This window comes from Salmo salar, chromosome ssa20 (assembly GCF_905237065.1).
Source record: "Salmo salar chromosome ssa20, Ssal_v3.1, whole genome shotgun sequence".
Taxonomy (NCBI): Eukaryota; Metazoa; Chordata; class Actinopteri; order Salmoniformes; family Salmonidae; genus Salmo; species Salmo salar.
In genome coordinates, this window is record NC_059461.1 from 57,194,587 (window position 1) to 57,217,119 (window position 22,533).

The window sequence follows — 22,533 nt, forward strand, 5'->3', positions numbered from 1 at the left end:
AGGGAGTAGGTAGTGATGAAAGACAAGGGGCTGGATAAGCAGAAAGAGAAACTGGAGAAAAAGAGCAAGAAGCTAGACATATTGGAGAAAGTTTGAAAGTTGGAGTTGGAAAAGAAGAAAGAGAAGATGGAGAGGAAGAATAAGTTAGTGGAAAGGTTGAAAGTGGATGTGAATAAGAGAAGGCAGAATATTACAAGAACAGGAGAGATTATTAAACAATTAAGTGAATGAGATTGACAAAATAAAAGTAGATGTCAAAGAGAAGGCAAAGGAGGAGATGCAGAAAGTGACAGTGGAGTTGAAGTGATTGAAGGAGAAGATGGAAGAGAAAAAAAGAGCGAAAGAAGTCGAGAGAGGGAGAAGGTTGAGAAGCGGAAGAGTAGGATGGAGAGAGAAACTCACACATAAAGCCATTCATGAACCACTTTGCACTCAGCACTGTGAGCCTACATTTAAAAAAACATCTGAATTAACATCTGAGAGAACTGCAAATTTGCGCTGTAGGGTAGTCTCCTATAATACATTGCAATTAATAAATGCACGATTCAAAGACAACAACAGTGGAGGTCGCTGTTTCCAAATCAACGCTTTCTAATTGAAACTTCAATGAACTCCAACAAAACACTATAAAATAGGCCTGCAGGTTACAGAGAAAAAAATGATAAAGCAGGAAGGTGTCAAAAAGTCTTAGGGTTGGTAAATGTTTTTGATCTCGTAAATAAAGGTCGTGAATGGATCAATAATCAAACCAATCAGAATCTATTTAGTGTATGAAGTTTATGTTTAATAGTCTGCACTTTTCATAGATCAAAATACACAGTTGAAAAGCTCTTAGAAGCGGAGAGTTGAGTTAAGATCGATCTCATTGGTGATGATAGGGACCCTCTAGTGCTCGTGGGTGGTACTCCGGAACTCTTGTGAATAGAGCTCGTACGACGAAGGGGGATGGATGCAAGCTGAGGACAAGAAGACCCTCTCTCAAACTCTCTAGACACGGGACAATCTGGAAGCATTGTAGTCCTGTTTCGATGCGTTCACAGTCAGAGACAGGATGCACATCATTATTTGACGGGACTATAGGAGATATTTACCTTCACCACATCACGCTTTACTTTGTAGTCTTCCATGTGTGAATGAATAATGTTCTTGGACCTTTTAATGTGGTGTATGATAGCACTGGACACCGCGCGCATCGCATCATCTCTGGAGTTACAACCTGACATGTGAGTGAATTTAGAGTTGCTCGAATATTGTATGTTGAGTCATCTAATACGTGAGCACACTACAGCCTCCATGTGTCTGTGTCTGAGACACTTCAACATTTGAGTCTGTAAATAACCAAATGAATAAATACTCCATTTGGTTTTCGCGGCTCTTCAATGGAAAATGTGTTATTGCAGCATGTTTCAACATGCTTTTGGTTAAAGGGATCAATCACAGCCTCTAATCATGGTTATTAGGCTTTGTTGTCACTGTTTTCTACTGTTGGATACGAACGTTTTATCTGTACTCTTCTCTTTTTTGACTGCACAACAGTAATCTGCATGCATTTGTCCTCTAGGCGTCGCCCTTTGTGGACCCCACGTAAAATAAACCATATTACTTTACCCGGCAAGCATGATCATTATTATACTGAGGATGTAAAGGAATGTGCATTTCTCAAGAGACTTCGCGAAAAGAATGAGCGTGTGCAGGCCACGCATTCAGAAGGATATTTACATGACTATAAGAGCCTATAACTTCCCTTAGCTAATTAACCTAGCCTGCTGTCTATTGAACACAGATGGTGTGTGCAGATACAGAAATACACCGTTGGACAAAAGTGTGTTATAAATCTGTGTTCTGACAACATCTTGATATATTTATGATGGATGGTATGTAGATATTCAGCTGCTGAATACCTTGGCATTTTCATTGGCGGACAGGAAGACATGCACAAAGTCATGCATGCACACAAACAAGCACACACATTCTGACATGTTTTCTCTTATGAGATAAGAAACTGGTATTGCCTGGAGAGTTTTATTGGTTGTTTATTGGGTATCTGGAACACTGTCCAACTCTAGCAGAGTATTTGAGAACATGAGTCTAGGGAATTCTAAAGGAGAACAGACCAAAACCCAGACTACAGATGCAGATAGAATGGTTTTACTTTACATTATGGAGCCCTCAGCAGGTAACACACAAGCCATATAGCGTGCCTTGAGCTAAACAATGAGATACTCCTAACAATGGCCAATTATTGCTGAATTCAATCCAATTGCTAAATTCCCAGGTCTAGCTGGTGCTGTGAATAGACATAAGATAGTACATCTAGGTAATGTATGTTACTGTGTCTGTTGGAATGTGTGCAACTGCTTCCTCTTGGATTGTGTCAGTGTTTCCCCTGTGTCGGCGTGCTCCTTGGGTGATACACACACACACACACACACACACACACACACACACACACACACACACACACACACACACACACACACACACACACACACACCTCATCTGGGGTGCACACACTTGGCACCTGTCAAGACGCTGGAGGGTCTGGTGCTGCTGGGTGGTTCATGATAAGAGTCAGCAACTCTGATGTCAGATTGAGGAGAGTAAAAACTCTCTCTCAACCCTGACCCTCTCCTGTCCTGTGTATCCATCACTAATAACTTGAAGGATATCTAAACTAGAGGTCGACCGATTAATCGGAATGGCCGATTAATTAGGGACGATTTCAAGTTTCATAACAATCGGAAATCGGTATTTTTGGACGCCGATTTTGCCGATTTTTTCCCCTTTTTTACACCTTTATTTAACTAGGTAAGTCAGTTAAGAACACATTCTTATTTTCAATGACGGCCTAGGAACAGTGAGTTAACTGCCTTGTTCAGGGGCAGAACGACAGATTTTTACCTTGTCAGCTCGGGGATTCAATCTTGCAACCTTACGGTTAACTAGTCCAACGCTCTAACCACCTGCTTTACATTGCACTCCACGAGGAGCCTGCCTGTTACGCGAATGCAGTAAGAAGCCAAGGTAAGTTGCTAGCTAGCATTAAACTTATCTTCTAAAAAACAATCAATCAATCATAATCACTAGTTAACTACACATGGTTGATGATATTACTAGTTTATCTAGCCTGTCCTGCATTGCATGTAATCGCTTAGGTACACGTTGCTCCAACCATAAACATCAATGCCTTTCTTAAAATCAATACACAAGTATATATTTTTAAACCTTCATATTTAGTTAATATTGCCTGCTGACATTAATTTCTTTTAACTAGGGAAAATGTGTCACTTCTCTTGCAACAGAGTCAGGGTATATGCAGCAGTTTGGGCCGCCTGGCTCGTTGTGAACTGTAAAAACTATTTCTTCTTATCAAAGACAGCCGACTTCGCCAAACGGGGGATGATTTAACAAAAGCACATTTGCGAAAAAAGCACAATCGTTGCACGACTGTACCTAACCATAAACATCAATGCCTTTCTTAAAATCAATACACAGAAGAATATATTTTTAAACCTGCATATTTAGCTAAAAGAAATCCAGGTTAGCAGGCAATATTAAGCAGGTGAAATTGTGTCACTTCTCTTGCGTTCATTGCACACAGAGTCTATGCAACAGTTTGGGCCACCTAGCTCGTTGCGAACTAATTTGCCAGAATTTTACGTAATTATGACATAACATAGAAGGTTGTGCAATGTAACAGGAATATTTACACTTAGGGATGCCACCCGTTAGATAAAATACGGAACGGTTCCATATTTCACTGAAAGAAAAAAACGTTTTGTTTTCGAGATGATAGTTTCCGGATTCGGCCATATTAATGACCTAAGGCTCGTATTTCTGTGTGTTATTATGTTATAATTAAGTCTATGATTTGATGGAGCAGTCTGACTGAGCGGTGGTAGGCAGCAGCAGGCTCATAAGCATTCATTGAAACAGCACTTTCGTGCGTTTTGCCAGCAGCTCTTCGCTGTGCTTCAAGCATTGTGCTGTTTATGACTTCAAGCCTATCAACTCCCAAGATTAGGCTGGTGTAACCGATGTGAAATGGCTAGCTAGTTAGCCGGGTGCGCGCTAATAGCGTTTCAAAGGTCACTCGCTCTGAGACTTGGAGTAGTTGTTCCCCTTGCTCTGCATGGGTAATGCTGCTTCGAGGGTGGCTGTTGTCGATGTGTTCCTGGTTCGAGCCCAGGTAGGAGGAGCGAGGAGAGGGACGGAGGCTATACTGTTACACTGGCAATACTAAAGTGCCTATAAGAACATCCAATAGTCAAAGGTATTTGAAATACAAATCGTATAGAGAGAAATAGTCCTATAATTCCTATAATAACTACAACCTAAAACTTCTTACCTGGGAATATTGAAGACCCATGTTAAAAGGAACCACCAGCTTTCATATGTTCTCATGTTCTGAGCAAGGAACTTAAAGGTTAGCTTTCTTACATGGCACATATTGCACTTTTACTTTCTTCTCCAACACTTTGTTTTTGCATTATTTAAACCAAATTGAACATGTTTCATTATTTATTTGAGGCTAAATTGATTTTATTGATGTATTATATTAAGTTAAAATAAGTGTTAATTCAGTATTGTTGTAATTGTCATTATTACAAATAAATACATTTAAAAAACCGCCAATTAATCGGTATCGGCTTTTTTTGGTCCTCCAATAATTGGTATCGGTATTGGCGTTGAAAAATCATAATCAGTCGAACTCTAATCTAAACCGCTCATCTCCATGTTTATGCCGTTGTAAATTAGTGATTAAATTGATGATAACAACATGGTATATAACAATGTAGCCCTAGTACCCAGAGTAATTATAGTGTTACTACACAGGTATACAAGCTACTTAATGTAAAGTGTTACAGACTGAACCATCCTCTCTGTGTCTCTGCAGGCCTAATGTGTGTGCGGAGCAGGAGTTGTCCATGCTGGGTGCACGCCAGCCTTGTGTCCAGGCCTTCACTCGGATGGTCAAGGTCTGGAAGCAAGGCTGCACCGGCCACCGCTGGTGTGTTGGCTACGAAAGGAGGTGAGTGGCACATCTTCTCCAATACCCTGTTGTTGTTGTTGTTGTTGTTAGATAGTTGTACTCAGTCTCTCCTATCATAACTGGGCTCATACAGATGTAGGATCTTAATTTGAGCCAGTTTGCTACAGCAGGGAAATAATCCTGCAGCAACAGGAAATGTGAATTGTTGTGTAGATTATAATGATTGCACATTTATGTAGGGTTTGAGGGAAAATCAAGTCTGAAATGTCAAAGTGGAAATGACAAACTTCAGAAGCCTTTTTAAACCTCAAATACACTACAAGTTTAACATTTCCTGCATTGAAGGAAAGTTCTCCTGCAACAGGTTGATCAAATTAAGATCCTACACCTGTATGTCGTTTCCTTTCTGCAGAACAGGCTACTACACAGCCTACAGGCAGGTGTACAGTATGGATGTGCACAGGGTGTACAGGTGCTGCCCTGGGTGGACACAGAGGGGCAAGGAGAGGGGCTGTTTGCACCGTGAGTTCAAAGTCAAACACTGAATATTATTTTTGTATTAACACATTTATCTATGGACAAATTTAGCGCTATCGTACATATTAAATGAATTGTTCATGTGTTGTCGTGCCATGATGTGTATGAGCATTTGCAGGTGTTACTGGAGTGACTGATGTGCGTTGTGTTCTAAAGGGGTGTGTGCTGCTACTACCTGCTTCAATGGGGGCAGGTGTGCTGAGAGAGGTGACCAGATCTGTCAGTGTCCTGTAGGCTTCCAAGGAACACGCTGCCAGTATGGTGAGTGAGTCATCATGGAGTCAGAGAACATGTTGTGGACACTTTGCCATGGTTTTGGGGGGTTTTGAGAGAGAAGAGGAGTGAGAGAATGGTAAAGATATGAGTGAGAGAGAGTGTGAGAGACAGAGAGGGAGAGGGAGAGAATGAGAGAGAGTGTGAGAAAGAGTGAATGAGAGGCCAGAGAAAAACACAGAATCCTTTTCGACTAAACACGTCAACATTGTAAAGGTCAACGTTTTTTAACCTTCAGTGTCCACCCTGAAACCACTAGCCACCGCTTTGCGATGTATCCTTTTTACAGCTGTGAGGCTGTGTGTAGATTAGTGAGTCCAGCCCTAGAGACTGACCTATATCCTTAAAGGAGAAAAAACTGGTAAAGTCCTAATGGACACAGTGCAGACCTTGTGCTTTCACTTTGAACATAAATGAGGGTTTCCTGTGGCTGCGATCGGATCAATGGGGGTTGCTGGGTAATTAGAGGTGGCAGAAGTGCACTATGGGAGAAAATGGGTCCTTTGAAGGCTGCTGCCCCGGGTGCTGGGGGGCTAACTCGCTGGGTAGGCCATCATTGTAAATAAGAATTTGTTCTTAACTGACTTGCCTAGTTAAATAAAGGTGAAATATATATATATTTTTAAACTCAACCCTACCTCGATCCTCTGTCCTCCAGTCTGCAAGCTGGAATCTAATGAGGGTATGTGCAGTTTGAGGTTCTCACAGATGGAACAGACACTGCCTGTCTGGACACCAGGGCCTATATTGACATAAAGTCATCCCATAGAGTAGGATCTGATCTAGGATCTTTGACCTTTTAGATCATAATGAATAAGATATATGGACAGGTGGGAACCTGATCCTAGATCAGAACTCCAACTCTGAGACACTTTGTGAGTATGGGCCAATGACTAGGATTCTGTAAAGCTTCAGTGGTCAAATCAAATCAAAATCAAATCAAATGTATTTATATAGCCCTTTGTACATCAGCTGATATCTCAAAGTGCTGTACAGAAACCCAGCCTAAAACCCCAAACAGCAAGCAATGCATGTGAAAGAAGCACGGTGGCTAGGAAAAACTCCCTAGGAAAAACTCCCTAGAAAGGCCAAAAACCTAGGAAGAAACCTAGAGAGGAACCAGGCTATGAGGGGTGGCCAGTCCTCTTCTGGCTGTGCAGGGTGGATATTATAACAGAACATGGTCAAGATGTTAAAATGTTCATAAATGACCAGCATGGTCAAATAATAATAATCATAGTAGTTGTCGAGGGTGCAACAAGCACGTCCGGTGAACAGGTCAGGGTTCCATAGCCGCAGGCAGAACAGTTGAAACTGGAGCAGCAGCACGGCCAGGTGGACTGGGGACAGCAAGGAGTCATCATGCCAGGTAGTCCAGAGGCATGGTCCTAGGGCTCAGGTCCTCCGAGAGAAAGACAGAAAGAGAGAAAGAGAGAATTAGAGAGAGCATATTTAAATTCACACAGGACACCGGATAAGACAAGAGAAATACTCCAGATGTAACAGACTGACCCTAGCCCCCGACACATAAACTACTGCAGCATAAATACTGGAGGCGGAGACAGGAGGGATCAGAAGACACTGTGGCCCCATCCGATGATACCCCCGGACAGGGCCAAACAGGCAGGATATAACCCCACCCACTTTGCCAAAGCACAGCCCCCACACCACTAGAAGGATGTCTCCAACCACCAACTTACAGTCCTAAGACAAGGCCGAGTATAGCCCACAACGATCTCCGCCATGGCACAACCCAAGGGGGGGGCGCCAACCCAGACAGGAAGACCACGTCAGTGACTCAACCCACTCAAGTGATGCACCCCTCCCATGGACGGCATGGGAGAACACCAGTAAGCCAGTGACTCAGCCCCTGTAATAGGGTTAGAGGCAGAGAATCCCAGTGGAAAGAGGGGAACCGGCAAGGCAGAGACAGCAAGGGCGGTTCGTTGCTCCAGCCTTTCCGTTCACCTTCACACTCCTGGGCCAGACTATACTTAATCATAGGACCTACTGAAGAGATAAGTCTTCAGTAAAGACTTAAAGGTTGAGACTGAGTCTGCGTCTCTCACATTGGTAGGCAGACCATTCCATAAAAATGGAGCTCTATAGGAGAAAGCCCTACCTCCAGCCGTTTGCTTAGAAATTCTAGGGACAATTAGGAGGCCTGCGTCTTGTGACCGTGGCGTACGTGTAGGTATGTACGGCAGGACCAAATCGGAAAGATAGGTAGGAGCAAGCCCATGTAATGCTTTGTAGGTTAGCAGTAAAACCTTGAAATCAGCCCTTGCCTTAACAGGAAGCCAGTGTAGGGAGGCTAGCACTGGAGGAATATGATCACATTTTTTGGTTCTAGTCAGGATTCTAGCAGCCGTATTTAGCACTAACTGAAGTTTGTTTAGTGCTTTATCCGGGTAGCCGGAAAGTAGAGCATTGCAGTAGTCCAGCCTAGAAGCATTGCAGTAGTCCAGCCTACACGTCCTTCATGTTTATTGAAGCTAATCAGCAAGCAATCACTATTGAACCCCTCCCAGCACCTTAACTATGAAACAAGTACAGTTCTACTTTGCAGGCCCAAATAATAAAATATGAAAGCATACTAGTGGACTGTGGACTGTAAATATGAGAAGTAACCTGATCCAGAATTATTCTTCCTGTCTTTAAAATTCTCATGAACATCTCTTGATCTGCTCTCCTTTCCCTCTGACCCTCTGACCCCTAACACTCTGTCATACGGCCAACAGCGAGAGGACAACGTTTGTTAGTTGATGTTCTAAGGAAGACTCCCGCCAAGAGAGAACAGAGAACAATTAGTTACACCCCCTTCCCATGCATATGCATGCACGCACGCAAACATGCACTCAGGCACTCACACACACTGTAACACTGTCACACGCACACACGCCACACACACACACACACACACACACACACACACACACACACACACACACACACACACACACACACACACACACACAGCAGGAGGAAGGTCCTGCCAGGGGTTCTCTTTGTTGCTCTTCCTCCGGCTGTGACATTTCACAGGGACGCATCAGTGTTTGTTTCTGATGGCTGCCCCGCTCGTTTGTTTGGAAAGAGCTGCTTGGGTTTTCATGGAAGGGTGAACAACAGAGGGACACACACATTAGTCAGGTGACAGGGAAGGGGGACAAAGATAAGCCTTGACTCTTTTCCGTCAAGGTTTTTAGCATCCTGTGATTCAGTTCTGTCTGTGAACACAGCAGCTTTGACCTCTTATTCCTCCTCTCTCCCTTAACATCTTTCCTTCCTCCACCTCTCAGAGTAGATTTATCCTCCTCTCCAGCCAGAAGGGTTAAAGCAGGGCAGCAGCCATTTTCAGCCAGCTCTCACTGAGAGGGACACTGTTCCTCTGTGTTGAGTCAAATGCATAAAAAGGTCAAGGGTTAGGTTTAGAAGTTGTAAGGTTTTGCTCCAGGTTTAGTGTATTTTTAGAATCAAAAATATACATATAGATGCAAGGTGTGATTGGGATTAAAGGTGTGATCGAAGTGAGCTGCTTTTTGAGTTGGTGGATGTGGTTGAATGCAGCTCACTGACAGACTTCTCCCCCTTTTAAAAAAAATATTTTCTAAAAGCAATGGACATTCATACGCACATGCTCCAATGTTCCAAGTGCTATTCCAAGGTTATTCCCATGTAGTTTCAGAATATGGCCCACTCCAGCAGTGGAGCGTTGATTATCAGAGCTGAAACCATATAAAATGTCTGCTTTACTCTGCTCCTGAGCATTTTCCTTGGTTTCGTGTCCCAGGTCAGCAGAGAGGCTTCAACCTGCCAAGAGCTCTGTCAACTCACTCAGAGTAATGAAGCTGTGCTGTGCTGTGCTGTGCTGTGTTGCTCAGAGATCCTGGCCTACCTGTCTCTGCTTTGCTGCAGTAGAGTTAGCCCTGCAGAACCATGCCTTGGCTGTCACGCCCTGACCTTAGAGATCCTTTTATGTCTCTATTTTGGTTGGTCAGGGCGTGAGTTGGGGTGGGCATTCTATGTCCTTTTTTCTATGTTTGGTATTTCTTTGTTTCTGCCGGGTATGGCTCTCAATCAGGGACAGCTGTATATCGTTGTTGCTGATTGGGAGCCATACTTAGGCAGCCTGTTTTCCTTTGGGTTTTGTGGGTGGTTAATTTCTGTTTAGTGTTTTGCACCTGATGGAACTGTTCGGTTGTTCTTTTGTTTGCCTGTCGCATTAGTGTTCAGTTTTAACATTAAAATGGCGAACACTTACCACGCTGCATTTTGGTCTGATTTCTCTTCCCCTTCATCCGAGGATGACGAAGACTGTTACATTGGCTTTCTGACTAAACCTATTAAGGACAAGAAGACTGGGGAGAGGGAAGCTGTATAATGTTCTCCATGCTTTATTGGTTCTCTCTAGCACAGCATTCAGGTTTGGGTTGACCTAGATGTGAGTGTGGTGGTTGGAATACTATGGCGATTCTCCCTTGGTAAGATAATTGTAGTCTTTTTGTTGTCTTAATGACCAGCACAGCTTATGCAGATACCGTAAGTGTTTTATTCAGTTTAGTTAATATAATGTGGAAAGTATACCTATGTGGCAAAACCCTTGTTGGTAATCACAAAGTACTAAGTCATGTTTTGCAGAGGGTGTCAAATACTTATTTCCCTCATTAAAATGCAAATCAATTTATAACATTTTTGATACGCGTTTTTCTGGTTTTTATTGTTATTCTGTCTCTCACTGTTCAAATAAACCTTCCATTAAAATTATAGACTGATCATTTCTTTGTCAGTGGGCAAATGTACAAAATCAGCAGGGGATCAAATACTTTTTTCCCTCACTGTACAGACAAGCAATCAACGCATTCAATAGGATCGGCCTGAGAAAGGTGCTGTCGGCCTGAGAAAGGTGCTGTACAGGTTAACTGATCTTGAACTCATAAGTAGCTATTTTGGATGTACAATTGAAGTTTACATTCTCTTAGGTTGGAGTCATTAACTCGTTTTTCAACCACTCCACAAATTTCTTGTTAACTAATTGTAGTTTTGGCAAGTCGGTTAGGACATCTACTTTGTGCATGACACAAGTTATTTTTCCAACAATTGTTTACAGACAGATTATTTCACTTATAATTCACTGTATCACAAGTTGACTGTGCCTTTAAACAGCTTGGAAAATTCCAGAAAATGATGTCATGGCTTTAGAAGCTTCTGATAGGCTAATTGACATCACTTGAGTCAATTGGAGGTGTACCTGTGAATGTATTTCAAGGCCTACCTTCAAACTCAGTGCCTCTTTGCTTGACATCATGGGAACATTCATCCAATCAGCCAAGACCTCAGAAAAAAAATTGTAGACCTCCACAAGTCTGGTTCATCCATGGGAGCAATTTCCAAATGCCTGAAGGTACCACGTTCATCTGTACAAACAATAGTATGCAAGTATAAACACCATGGGACCACGCAGCCGTCATTCCGCTCAGGAAGGAGACGCGTTCTGTCTCCTAGAGATGAACGTACTTTGGTGCAAAAAGTGCAAATCAATCCCAGAACAACAGCAAAGGACCTTCTGAAGATGCTGGAGGAAACAGGTACAAAAGTATCTATATCCACAGTAAAACGAGTCCTATATCGACTTAACCTGAAAGGCAGGTCAGTAAGGAAGAAGCCACTGCTCCAAAACCGCCATTAAAAAAGCCAGACTACGGTTTGCAACTGCACATGAGGACAAAGATCGTACTTTTTGGAGAAATGTCCTCTGGTCTGATGAAACAATAATTGAACTGTTCGGTCATAATGACCTTCGTTATGTTTGGAGCTAAAAGGAGGAGGCTTGCAAGCCGAAGAACACCATCCCAACCGTGAAGCACGGGGGTGGCAGCATCATGTTGTGGGGGTGCTTTGCTGCAGGAGGGACTGGTGCACTTCACAAAATTGATGGCATCATGAGGATGGAAAACTATGTGGATATATTGAAGAAACATTTCAAGACATCAGTCAGGAAGTTAAAGCTTGGTCGCAAATGGGTCTTCCAAATGGACAATTAACCGACGCATACTTCCAAAGTTGTGGAAAAATGGCTTAAGGACAACAAAGTCAAGGTATTGGAGTGGCCATCACAGAGCCCTGACCTCAATCCTATAGAAAATTTGTGGGCAGAACTGAAAAACCGTGTGTGAGCATGGAGGCCTACAAACCTGACTCAGTTACACCAGCTCTGTCAGGAGGAATGGGCCAGAATTCTCCAAACTTATTGTGGGAAGCTTGTGGAAGGCTACCTGAAAAGTTTGACCCAAGTTAAACAATTTAAAGGCAATGCTACCAAATACTAATTGAGTGTATGTAAACTTCTGACCCACTGGGAATGTGATGAAATAAATAAAAGCTGAATAAATCATTCTCTCTACTATTATTCTGACATTTCACATTCTTAAAATAAAGTGGTGATCCTAACTGACCTAAGACAGGGAATTTTTACTTGGAATAAATGTCAGGAATATTTAAAAACTGAGTTTAAATGTATTTGGCTAAGGTGTATGTAAACCTACGACTTCAACTGTAAGAACATTCATTGAATAGTGATTCTGCACAGCATCAAGCGCTGGCCAATTCCCTCAAAAATGCGATGTGTGATGTTCACAGAGTACTTTCACACCAGGAAACAGTGAGCACAGCACTGCGTGTGGAAGGACCATTAAAACCAATGTCTTGTTACTCATACTGAGATCACCTTTGCTCCTGAGAAAGAGGCAGACAGTAAGGGAGTGTGAAAAGAAAGAACGGCGATTGGGTTACAGAGGTGTCACAATCGTTGGAATAAATGTCAGGCCAAGGCGCAGCGAATGTTGAGGTCCACATTATTTATTAGAAAGTGAAACTAAGCAAAGACAAAAACAAGTAAACAATAAACTAACAACGAACTGTGACTACAGAGATGCTACGTGCACTAACTCAAAAACAATATCCCATAACCCACAGGTGGAAAAAATGCTACTTAAGTATGATCCCCAATTAGAGACAACGATAGCCAGCTGCCTCTAATTGGGAATCATACCAAACACCCAAACATAGAAAAACTAAACTAGAACCCCACATAGAAAATAATAACTAGAAAAAACCCCAGTCACGCCCTGACCTACTCTACAATAGAAAATAAGAGCTCTCTATGGTCAGGACGTGACAAGATGCCAGGGATCTGGCGTTATTTGTTTTCACCACAACTCACGCTCTCTAGGCCCGGACACAAGGAGAAAGCACACTGACAGAAGCCTGTAAGTGAAGCCTGGCTCGACCATCACATTAGGGAGACTCGGTACACACTGCTGATTCGCTCCCTCCTCCTTCTTTTCAGCACTCATCATAGGTTTAAACTATGACACCGCCTCCTTCGCTGCTGTGGGGACCAATCGTCCCCCTGCTTCTAATCACTGATGTCAGAGGACGCTATGCTAATGCAATCCTTCAGATTGTGACACGCGGTTTGCAGCGTTGATGCTATGTGTTGTGGGTTGATGCCCCGGCCTCAGCACTCTCAGCAACGTGTTAAACACATGATAGGTCTGAGACTTATTCTGGCCAGGTGGCCCGGTCTTATTGGCTACGTTTACGGCTCTTGTGAACACTACTCTGTCTCACTTCATTACGCTTTTGAACGGCCGGGCTTTGGTGAAACGGCACGTCGGTCCGCAGGAAGTAAGGAAGCAGGAAATGAGCAGGTACGATGAAATGCTGTGGACAGGTCACATCTGGTTTTAGCCAGAAAAGGCTGATTTTGTTCAGGGTGTTTTTGTGAAAAGACTATCATGGACAGTACCTGGGGAATTTGCTGATCTCTTGCTTTTGGTGGATTATGCAGCAAAATGACTGAGCTGTGAAAGTCAGAGAATGTCTCTCACACATACTGTATGTTCCTTCCAAGTCAGCCGATAGCTACACCCCATCTGAGTTTGATCAGCTCCGTTTTATCTGTTAGAACAGAAACATTTCTGGTGTCGCAGCATGACATTTATCAAGTTCAAGTAAGAGAGTGGGGTTCCAGGGGTTAGCCACTTTCAGGTAGTTGGCTGACTGAGATTCTGTTTTTATCACTCTGTAAAGATACTGATACTGCACATATGAAGTCCTCAATTGTCCCCTAGATCTGTCAGTTATACAGAGAGAGACACTGTTCGACACTCTTCCTCCTTTCCCAGAGGCTCTCGCTCTCTCTCTCTCTCTCTCTCTCTCTCTCTCTCTCTCTCTCTCTCTCTCTCTCTCTCTCTCTCTCTCTCTTCTCTCTCTCGGAGTCTCCTTGTAATGACATGCTAGTTAGCAGAGAGAAAAAATAGCCCAGGGCATTCTTTCTGTGGTACCTTGCTTGAATAATGTTCCTCTGGCTATGAGGAAATTAACCCTCTCGACCCATGTTTATTTCTCCCAGAGGCAAACATCCTGCTACATTGTCTGTGTGCATGTGTATGTGTGTCCACGTCTGTGCATGTTTGTGTGTGTGTTTACAAGCATGCCTGTGTGTGTGTGTGTGTGTTTACAAGCATGCCTGTGTGTGTGTGTGTGTGTACATGCGTGTGTGTGGAGACTTCCTGAACATAGTCAAGTAGAACTGTCTGGGGTCTGAGACCACTGAGGACAGCTGCTAGTGGTCTCCTGACTCTCCTACTTCTCAGCACTGGGGGACTGTGATGATGTGTGATCGTGTGTATATTTGGATAGCTCTGGACAGAATCATACTTTGTAGACTAGAGAATCTGTGTATAATATGGCTCTGGAGAGTTGTGGTCAGACTATGCTCCTGGACATGCCAGTCTTAATCAGATCTTAAGGAAATGAATCCTGGTGGACTGTATCTATCATGTCTGACTGTCTCAGTGTTCTGTTGGGACGGTGGCGATGGGTTCATTTTGGGATTGGGAAGACACTGTAATCTATACCGGTAGTCTTGGGGCATTTTGCAATGTGCTCTAAGACCAATTTATACCCATTCTTATTTAACCATACGGGCCAATGCTTAGTCTCACATCTGTAAAGCTTGGATTGAAAACCTTGCATTATGAGTAGAGGGAAAACCAGAGTGGACATGATGAGAACTTTCCACTGGATTCCTCGATTGATTTCTTTAAAAAGAGAGAGAGCCTGTGACTGTCTGTGAGATAGTTTGTTTCATTTCAGCAGGTGTGTGTGTGGGGGAGTGTTGGTTGGCTGATTGGACAGTCTCCCTTCTCTGAGTCTTTTGCCTGCTATGGAGTTTCTCTCTGGTTAGTCCAACTCCCACAGGAGTCCCTGAAGGAAACTGACTGTTTTGTTTGGGCTCCTGGGTAACAGGAACATTTATTGATCTGATAATGTTGTGACTGTGAGACAAAAGACCAGACTTAATTGCCTTTAAACTCAAAGGGCTTGGAAAGTCAGCTGTTGTGGTTTGCAGTTTACTCGCTGTCATCTGACAAAGGGATGACATAATCTCATCTGTAACTGACATTTACGCTCCTCTGGTCTTAGCTCTGTTCAGTTCCTGGATCAGTCTGACTGGTAAATGGAAGAAGGGGGACCTCGTTAACAGATGAAAGTACCTGATGTGATTCTAATTCCCCTGCCTGTGTTTGGGAACAAGATTAATACCCTGCATCTGGTTGTAATGAGTACAGGTTTCAGGACCCTTTCAAGAATGTCTTTCAGATCCCTTGAACAGAAATATGTTCCATGTGCCCTGTGCTGATAAAGTTTCAGGAGACTGAAACTTTGCTTTGTTTATGTAGCGAACTTTAGCAGGAACCATTGGATTACCATTGAAAGGTTGGTCTGTGGGTTGGCTGGCAGCACCCTTGTTCTTGTTCAAATCAGCTTTGAGGTATGGTCAGAACTCGTGAACACAGACGTCAACCCTCTCACCCCTCCACCCCCAGACACTGCTCCCAACCCCCTCAAAACTAGACAGCTTGATTAGCTTCCCTCTCAGTAGCGGTGATTGGGTAAAATCAGTGGGGAAGCCCCCCACCCCCATATTACAACCTATACTGTATGTGTTATGATAATTGCGTTATTTGCTGTTAATTCATATGCCTTGCGAACGTGATATATAGGCCTAAAGGCCAGGACAATAATAAGACAGTGGCAGAATAAATTAACCCACACCTTTGTTTTATCACAAAACCGGAGAGCAACATCTCTCCGGTGAAGTCCACAAAGCATATTGCATGTAACAGATGACCTACAGCATGCTTAAGCAAGTTAATGTTTTCGACATTGTCTGACAACTATTGATTTAGAAGAGTTACCGCAAACCGGAGCTGCCTCTACTATTCCAGCGCCATTTCAACTTCAACATTTCAACATCATCAAATCACCTCTGCTTAGTCTAATACAGGGACGACTAAAAGATACCAAAAACAATTTAGTCCAATTTAGCTAAATATGATGTGGCTGTCCATGGTTCTGATTTCTCTTTGCGCGCATGAATTTGTGCAAGAAAAACATGTTGACTCACACTACTTGTAGAGAAACGCCAATGCCATCCTCCTCTCTTTCATGTTGACGAAACGGTCTATCACTCTGTCATACAGTACATGCTTGTATTTTTTGTTGTCCTAGGCTACCAGGCTAAGTGCTTGCCCGCTAGCCTAACTTCCATTTATGGGCAACGTTAGCTAGTTAACATTAGCCTTCCACATCTAGCTACTGTACATATTGAACTTCCATCCCCTCAGGCCAGATGCACAACAATGTATTGTTGGATCAGAATCGCCATTATACGAAGAATTAAGTCCAAATCCCTATCTCCATCCATGGATAATTTAGGAAAGGGCCAAGTTTAGCTACCTAGTTAGCTAGCCACCGGAGGACAACAACACAACGAGATGCAACAATTCAAGTTGTTTCTGTTAATGATGTATGCTCTCAAAGCGATTTGATAGGAGAGACGCCAAATCCAAGCTGACACTTTTTTTTTACCAGGAAAGCTCGCTCAGTTTAGCTCAACACTCAGGAAAATAATGAAACACAGAGAGACGAAAGATAAATAAAAAATGTTGTTACATTTTTGGGGGAAGCCTGGCTTCCCTTGGCGTCCATGAATACGCGCCACTGTTCCCTCTAGAAGTTTGGTTCCTAGTTTTCTTAATAATGTCTTAGTTTTATAACCACTGGATGATATTCTTATTAGTCTCTCCTATTTAGAACATTAGACAAGTTAATATATTTTTCTATGGTTTCACAATTACTGTTTACCAGGCTTATAACTGGATCCTATGCATTTACGGCCTCCCTTCCTTTTTTATTTAGAAGCAGAATTTGTGCGTCTTAGACCATATTGTCCTTGTACCATTTGGGGTCAGTCAGAAACATCCTAAAATCTTAAGGCACTTGCCTTTTCGCTTTATCTTTCAAGTAATGTACAAAATCTAATTTAGAAATGGTGATAAGCCCAACAGTTCTATTCAGAAACACTTGCTGTAAATGTGGATTATTCAAACTTGTCCATCTGATTCACTGTAACTGTACACAGATTATTTCTAGCTCTGTAGGAACAAATTGCCTGATGCAGAGTTGTATAACTTCTGGGGGCACTGCCTGACAGACTTCACCCAACACATCCGAGACAGAGCCAGCAATAAGGGCGGATTATTGAACCACTAAACATGAACAAATAAACAAAAATCCTCATAAGCGTACATATTTCAAGCTGTAAAAACGTTGAATGGTCACAATGGTGCCAAAGAATGTTTGAGAGAAGTTTGAGTCTGGACTGGGTTTTCTTTTACTGTAATTAATATCTGCTTTTATGAGAGAAGGCTGGGTCAGCGGTGTAAGCACTGGTCCACTGGGAGGCCCTAAAGCAGGGAAGGTGGCTTGGCTTTTCAACTGAAGCTGCTGTGTTAAAACTAGAATAACACCTTGGGTTTTTTTCCACAAGCGATGTCACATATGTTGCTGTCGAAGAGTGTTTTTCTGACCGTCAGGATGTGGAAGGTGTGGTGGCCGCCAGCTTCCCACCGTGAGATAGTGACCTTCTCCTGCACCTCCACAGGACCATCACGCACCAGGAGAGAGACTCCGTTATCGGTAATGTCTGATGTCTGCCGTTAATAGCTACGTCTCTGCTAATCTTTAATTTGGTCATTGGGTACGTTCTGCAGTCTGCCATGTATGTCTTCATGTATGAGAGTTAGTTGTTATGCCAACAAACAAAAAAATTCTGTGGGTTGCGAGCAGTCAAGAGATCAGACCTTCCTCAAAAGCAAAGCAGGTGCAGATTTGGCTTTGTGAGGACAAGGCAGAGACAGAGGGTTTGGGTCACTTGGCCAGGCCAAGGTTTCACTTACTGCCAAGTTTATAGAGATAGATTGAGGCTGCTGGAATTAGTAGACCCCAAAACACCCTCCACTAAAGTGACCCTGCTTAGATATAGATCTCATAATTTCATCATATAACTGATAAAATTATCATAGTTTATTTAATGTTTTTTATTGATATTTTTCCAGTTGTAAGAGCTGCAAGCGATTCTGCTGTAAATGTGGGATGGGTGTGGACTGTGGAACCATGTGTCTGAGTGTAGATAGAAGCCTCAAGTTAGAACTGACAGGCATACATACCCTGAGTGCCCAGTGTGAAACGTGCTTAGCATTAGCATAATTTGGGCCATAATGGCTACCATATGGCAATGAACTTCCCTGAACGCTAAACAAACGATTCCTTATTGCTTCTGTGCATTAAGGTGCTGTGTTTACCACGTTAGTGGCGAGGATCCTGGGTAATCGTCTGTGAGATTCACCATATGACCATCGATCTGCTGTGCACTGAGATTCCCTCAGTAGCAGTGGAACACCAGATCAAATTGATGGTTCAATTTGATTGATGGTTCTTTTCCTGGAGGACCTGATTGAGAGCAGTCTCAGCCTCAACAGGCGCCAGCCTACGGGCAAAATGAGGTCAAAAGAGATGGGGTTCTCTGTCTAATTACTTGGTACAATAAAGGTCATTTAATCTTGGTAAAAAAAAATATTCTACCTTTCACAACCTATGTGAAACTAAATAGGACCATGTTTAGATGAAATCAGAAGAGAGAACATTCTCCAAAACGTACCTCCAATACGCCTCATATAAATCAACAACATGTAGCAAAAACAGAAGAAATCTACCGGTTTCTGTCTGTCCTAGCCATTAACCATACATCACCGTGAGCAGATTCCTAAGGCTTTCTCCCTTCCTGAGTCCTCAGCACATTACCAGTGAATTGGCCGTGGATTGGTGGGGCAGGAATGGCCTTTCCAGGTGTACTAGGCCTGTGTTAGAGTCGAGGATAGAAGGATAGAGGCTCCTAGGGAGTTAGAGGAACTGCCTTACTGGAGACACAGTGGAAGGCTGATCTGATCCAAATAAGAGATACAGTTCAGTACTGTATGTTCAGAGTTACTCCAGCTGGAGCTAGAGAGGCCATTTGAACAGACAGCACATGTTTGTTAGCTTCCTTTTTAATGGATAGCCAACCTCCTGGGGGCTCAAAGGGAGAACTGTGAGATCAAGTTGTTCTGCTCTTGGTATTCCATTGTAGGTACTCAATGCTAACATTATGGCCTGATCCAGAGAGATAAACATTATTTACACATATTACAATATATATGGTGAGACTACGTAAGGAATAGGGTGCCTTTTGGGACACAGGCTTAGATGTATCTTTATGGTCAGATCTGTGGGCAAAACATCAGTGCTTTAGGTTTGTATGTTCAGACTTGTTATGTCGCCTCCATATTTAGGTGTGACAAACATAATGCTTGACTGTTCAGTCTTGAACATTTTAATACTGTACATTCTTCAAACATGATTGATTATGTTGCGTCAAGTACACTGCACACAGATGGGCTGCCATCACAATGCTCGTCATTATTTACTGGGTTCTGATTACACATTTCAACCATCCCATGTTTTATTATGACTGACCATCCACACAGGGGGATACTCAAACTGTGTAGGAACACTAGTATTATACATATCAACACTGGGCCTGGGAAGACCTACTGGTGTTTGTCATCCTTCGGTCCTTAACTAACCCTTCACATAGATCTGCTGCATAGGCTGCAGTTTATTTGAGTGAGTGAGTGCTTCATCTCCCAAGGGTGACATTTGTGTGATTATGCTTATGTACAAAGGCAAGCCCAGCACCAAGTTTTCATCATTCAACTCATTTGTCCAGTGCCCAGAGAAAACAAATACAGTTTTATGAACTCCATAAAAAATTAAAGAGGGAAAATATGTGCACAGTAAAGAGCCCGGCAAACAATCAGCGTCCTGTAAATCTTATTCAAACATGTACTCCTTATTATATTGGGTCATAAATCCATGTCCTACACTAAATCAAATCAAAATCAAATCAAATTGTATTTGTCACATACACGTTTAGCAGATGTTATTGCGGGTGTAACGAAATGCTTGTGTTTCTAGCTCCAACCGTGCAGTAATATCTAACAATTCACAACAATAAACAAAATACACACAAACCTAAAAGTAAAATCATGGAATTAAGGAATATATAAATATTAGGATGAGCAATGTCGGAGTGGCATTGACTAAATACAGTAGAATAGAATACAGTATATACATATGAGATGAGTGATGCAAAAATATGTAAACATTATTAAAGTGATTGGCGTTCCATTATTAAAGTGGCTAGTGATTTCAAGTCTTTGTATATAGTGCAGCAGCCTCTAAGGTGCAGGGATATGTAACTGGGTGGAAGCCGCCTAGTGATGGCTATTTAACAGTCTGATGGCCTTGAGATAGAAGCTGTTTTTCAGTCTCTCGGTCCCAGCTTTGATGCACCTGTACTGACCTCGCTTTCTGGATGATAGCGGGGTGAACAGGCAGTGGCTCGGGTGGTTGATGTCCTTGATGATCTTTTTGGACTTCCTGTGACATTGGGTGCTCTAGGTGTCCTGGAGGGCAGGTAGTTTGCCCCCGATGTTGTGTTGGGCAGACCGCACCACCCTCTGGAGAGCCCTGCTGTTGCTGTACCAGGCTGTGATACAGCCCAACAGGATGCTCTCAATTGTGCATCTGTAAATGTTTGCGAGGGTTTTAGGTGCCAAGACAAATTTCTTCAGCCTCCTGAGGTTGAAGAGGCTCTGTTGCGCCTTCTTCACCACACTGTCTTTGTGGGTGAACCATTTCAGATTGTCAGTGATGTGTCCGCCAATGAACTTGAAGCTTTCCACCTGTTAGAATGCTCTCCACCGTGCAGCAGTAAAAGTTCACCAGGATCTTTTTTTAATTAATTTTTTTATTTCACCTTTATTTAACCAGGTAGGCAAGTTGAGAACAAGTTCTCATTTACAATTGCGACCTGGCCAAGATAAAGCAAAGCAGTTCGACAACATACAAAAACACAGAGTTACACATGGAATAAAACAACATACAATCAATGATGCAGTAGAAAAAAATAAGACTATATACAATGTGAGCAAATGATGTGAGATAAGGGAGGTAAAGGCAAAAAGGCCATGGTGGCAAAGTAAATAAAGTATAGCAAGTAAAACACTGGAATGGTAGATTTGTAGTTTGAAAAAAGTTCAAAGTTAAAATATAAAAAATATGGTGCAAAGTAGCAAAATAAATAAAATAAATAAATACAGTAGGGGAAGAGGTAGTAGTTTGGGCTAAATTATAGATGGGCTATGTACAGGTGCAGTGATCTGGGAGCTGCTCTGATAGCTGGTGCTTAAAGCTAGTGAGGGAGATAAGTGTTTCCAGTTTCAGAGATTTTTGTAGTTCGTTCCAGTCATTGGCAGCAGAGAACTGGAAGGAGAGACGACCAAAGGAGGAGTTGGCTTTAGGGGTGACCAGAGAGATATACCTGCTGGAGCGCGTGCTACAGGTTGGTGCTGCTATGGTGACCAGTGAGCGGAGATAAGGGGGGACTTTACCTAGCAGGGTCTTGTAGATGACCTGGAGCCAATGTGTTTGGCGACGATTATGAAGCAAAGGCCAGGCAACGAGAGCGTACAGGTCGCAGTGGTGGGTAGTATATGGGGCTTTGGTGACAAAACGGATGGCACTGTGATAGACTGCATCCAGCTTGTTGAGTAGGGTATTGGAGGCTATTTTGTAAATGACATCGCCGAAGTCGAGGATTGGTAGGATGGTCAGTTTTACGAGGGTATGTTTGGCAGCATGAGTGAAGGATGCTTTGTTGCGAAATAGGAAGCCAATTCTAGATTTAACTTTGGATTGGAGATGATTGATGTGAGTCTGGAAGGAGAGTTTACAGTCTAACCAGACACCTAGGTATTTGTAGTTGTCCACAAATTCTAAGTTAGAACCGTCCAGAGAAGTGATGCTGGACAGGCGGGCAGGTGCAGGCAGCGATCGGTTGAAGAGCATGCATTTAGTTTTACTTGTGTTTAGGAGCAATTGGAGACCACGGAAGGAGAGTTGAATGGCATTGAAGCTCGTCTGGAGGGTTGTTAACACAGTGTCCAAAGAAGGGCCAGAAGTATACAGAATGGTGTCGTCTGCGTAGAGGTGGATCAGAGATTCACCAGCAGCAAGAGCGACATCATTGATGTATACAGAGAAAAGAGTTGGCCCAAGAATTGAACCCTGAGGTACCCCCATAGAGACTGCCAGAGGTCCGGACAGCAGGCCCTCCGATTTGACACACTGAACTCTGTCAGAGAAGTAGTTGGTGAACCAGGCGACGCAATCGTTTGAGAAACCAAGGCTACTGAGTCTGCCGATGAGGATGTGGTGAT

At 43.0% G+C, this 22,533-nt stretch overlaps 1 protein-coding gene across 3 annotated transcripts in view; it reads left to right on the plus strand.

Moving 5' to 3' along the window:
• The first annotated feature begins 873 nt into the window (after positions 1-873).
• LOC106580945 (multiple epidermal growth factor-like domains protein 6) overlaps positions 874-22,533 on the plus strand; it is a 99,135-nt gene continuing 77,475 nt past the window's right edge. Inside the window, exons 1-4 of one of the 3 annotated variants that reach the window (XM_045703655.1) lie at positions 874-1,223; positions 4,898-5,032; positions 5,406-5,515; positions 5,687-5,791. In XM_045703655.1, the coding sequence (XP_045559611.1) occupies positions 1,141-1,223; positions 4,898-5,032; positions 5,406-5,515; positions 5,687-5,791 (433 nt within the window). In that variant the 5' untranslated portion in view covers positions 874-1,140. The remainder of the gene's footprint in view (positions 1,224-4,897; positions 5,033-5,405; positions 5,516-5,686; positions 5,792-22,533) is intronic. The other 2 variants (XM_045703654.1, XM_045703653.1) reach the window with 2 other exon arrangements.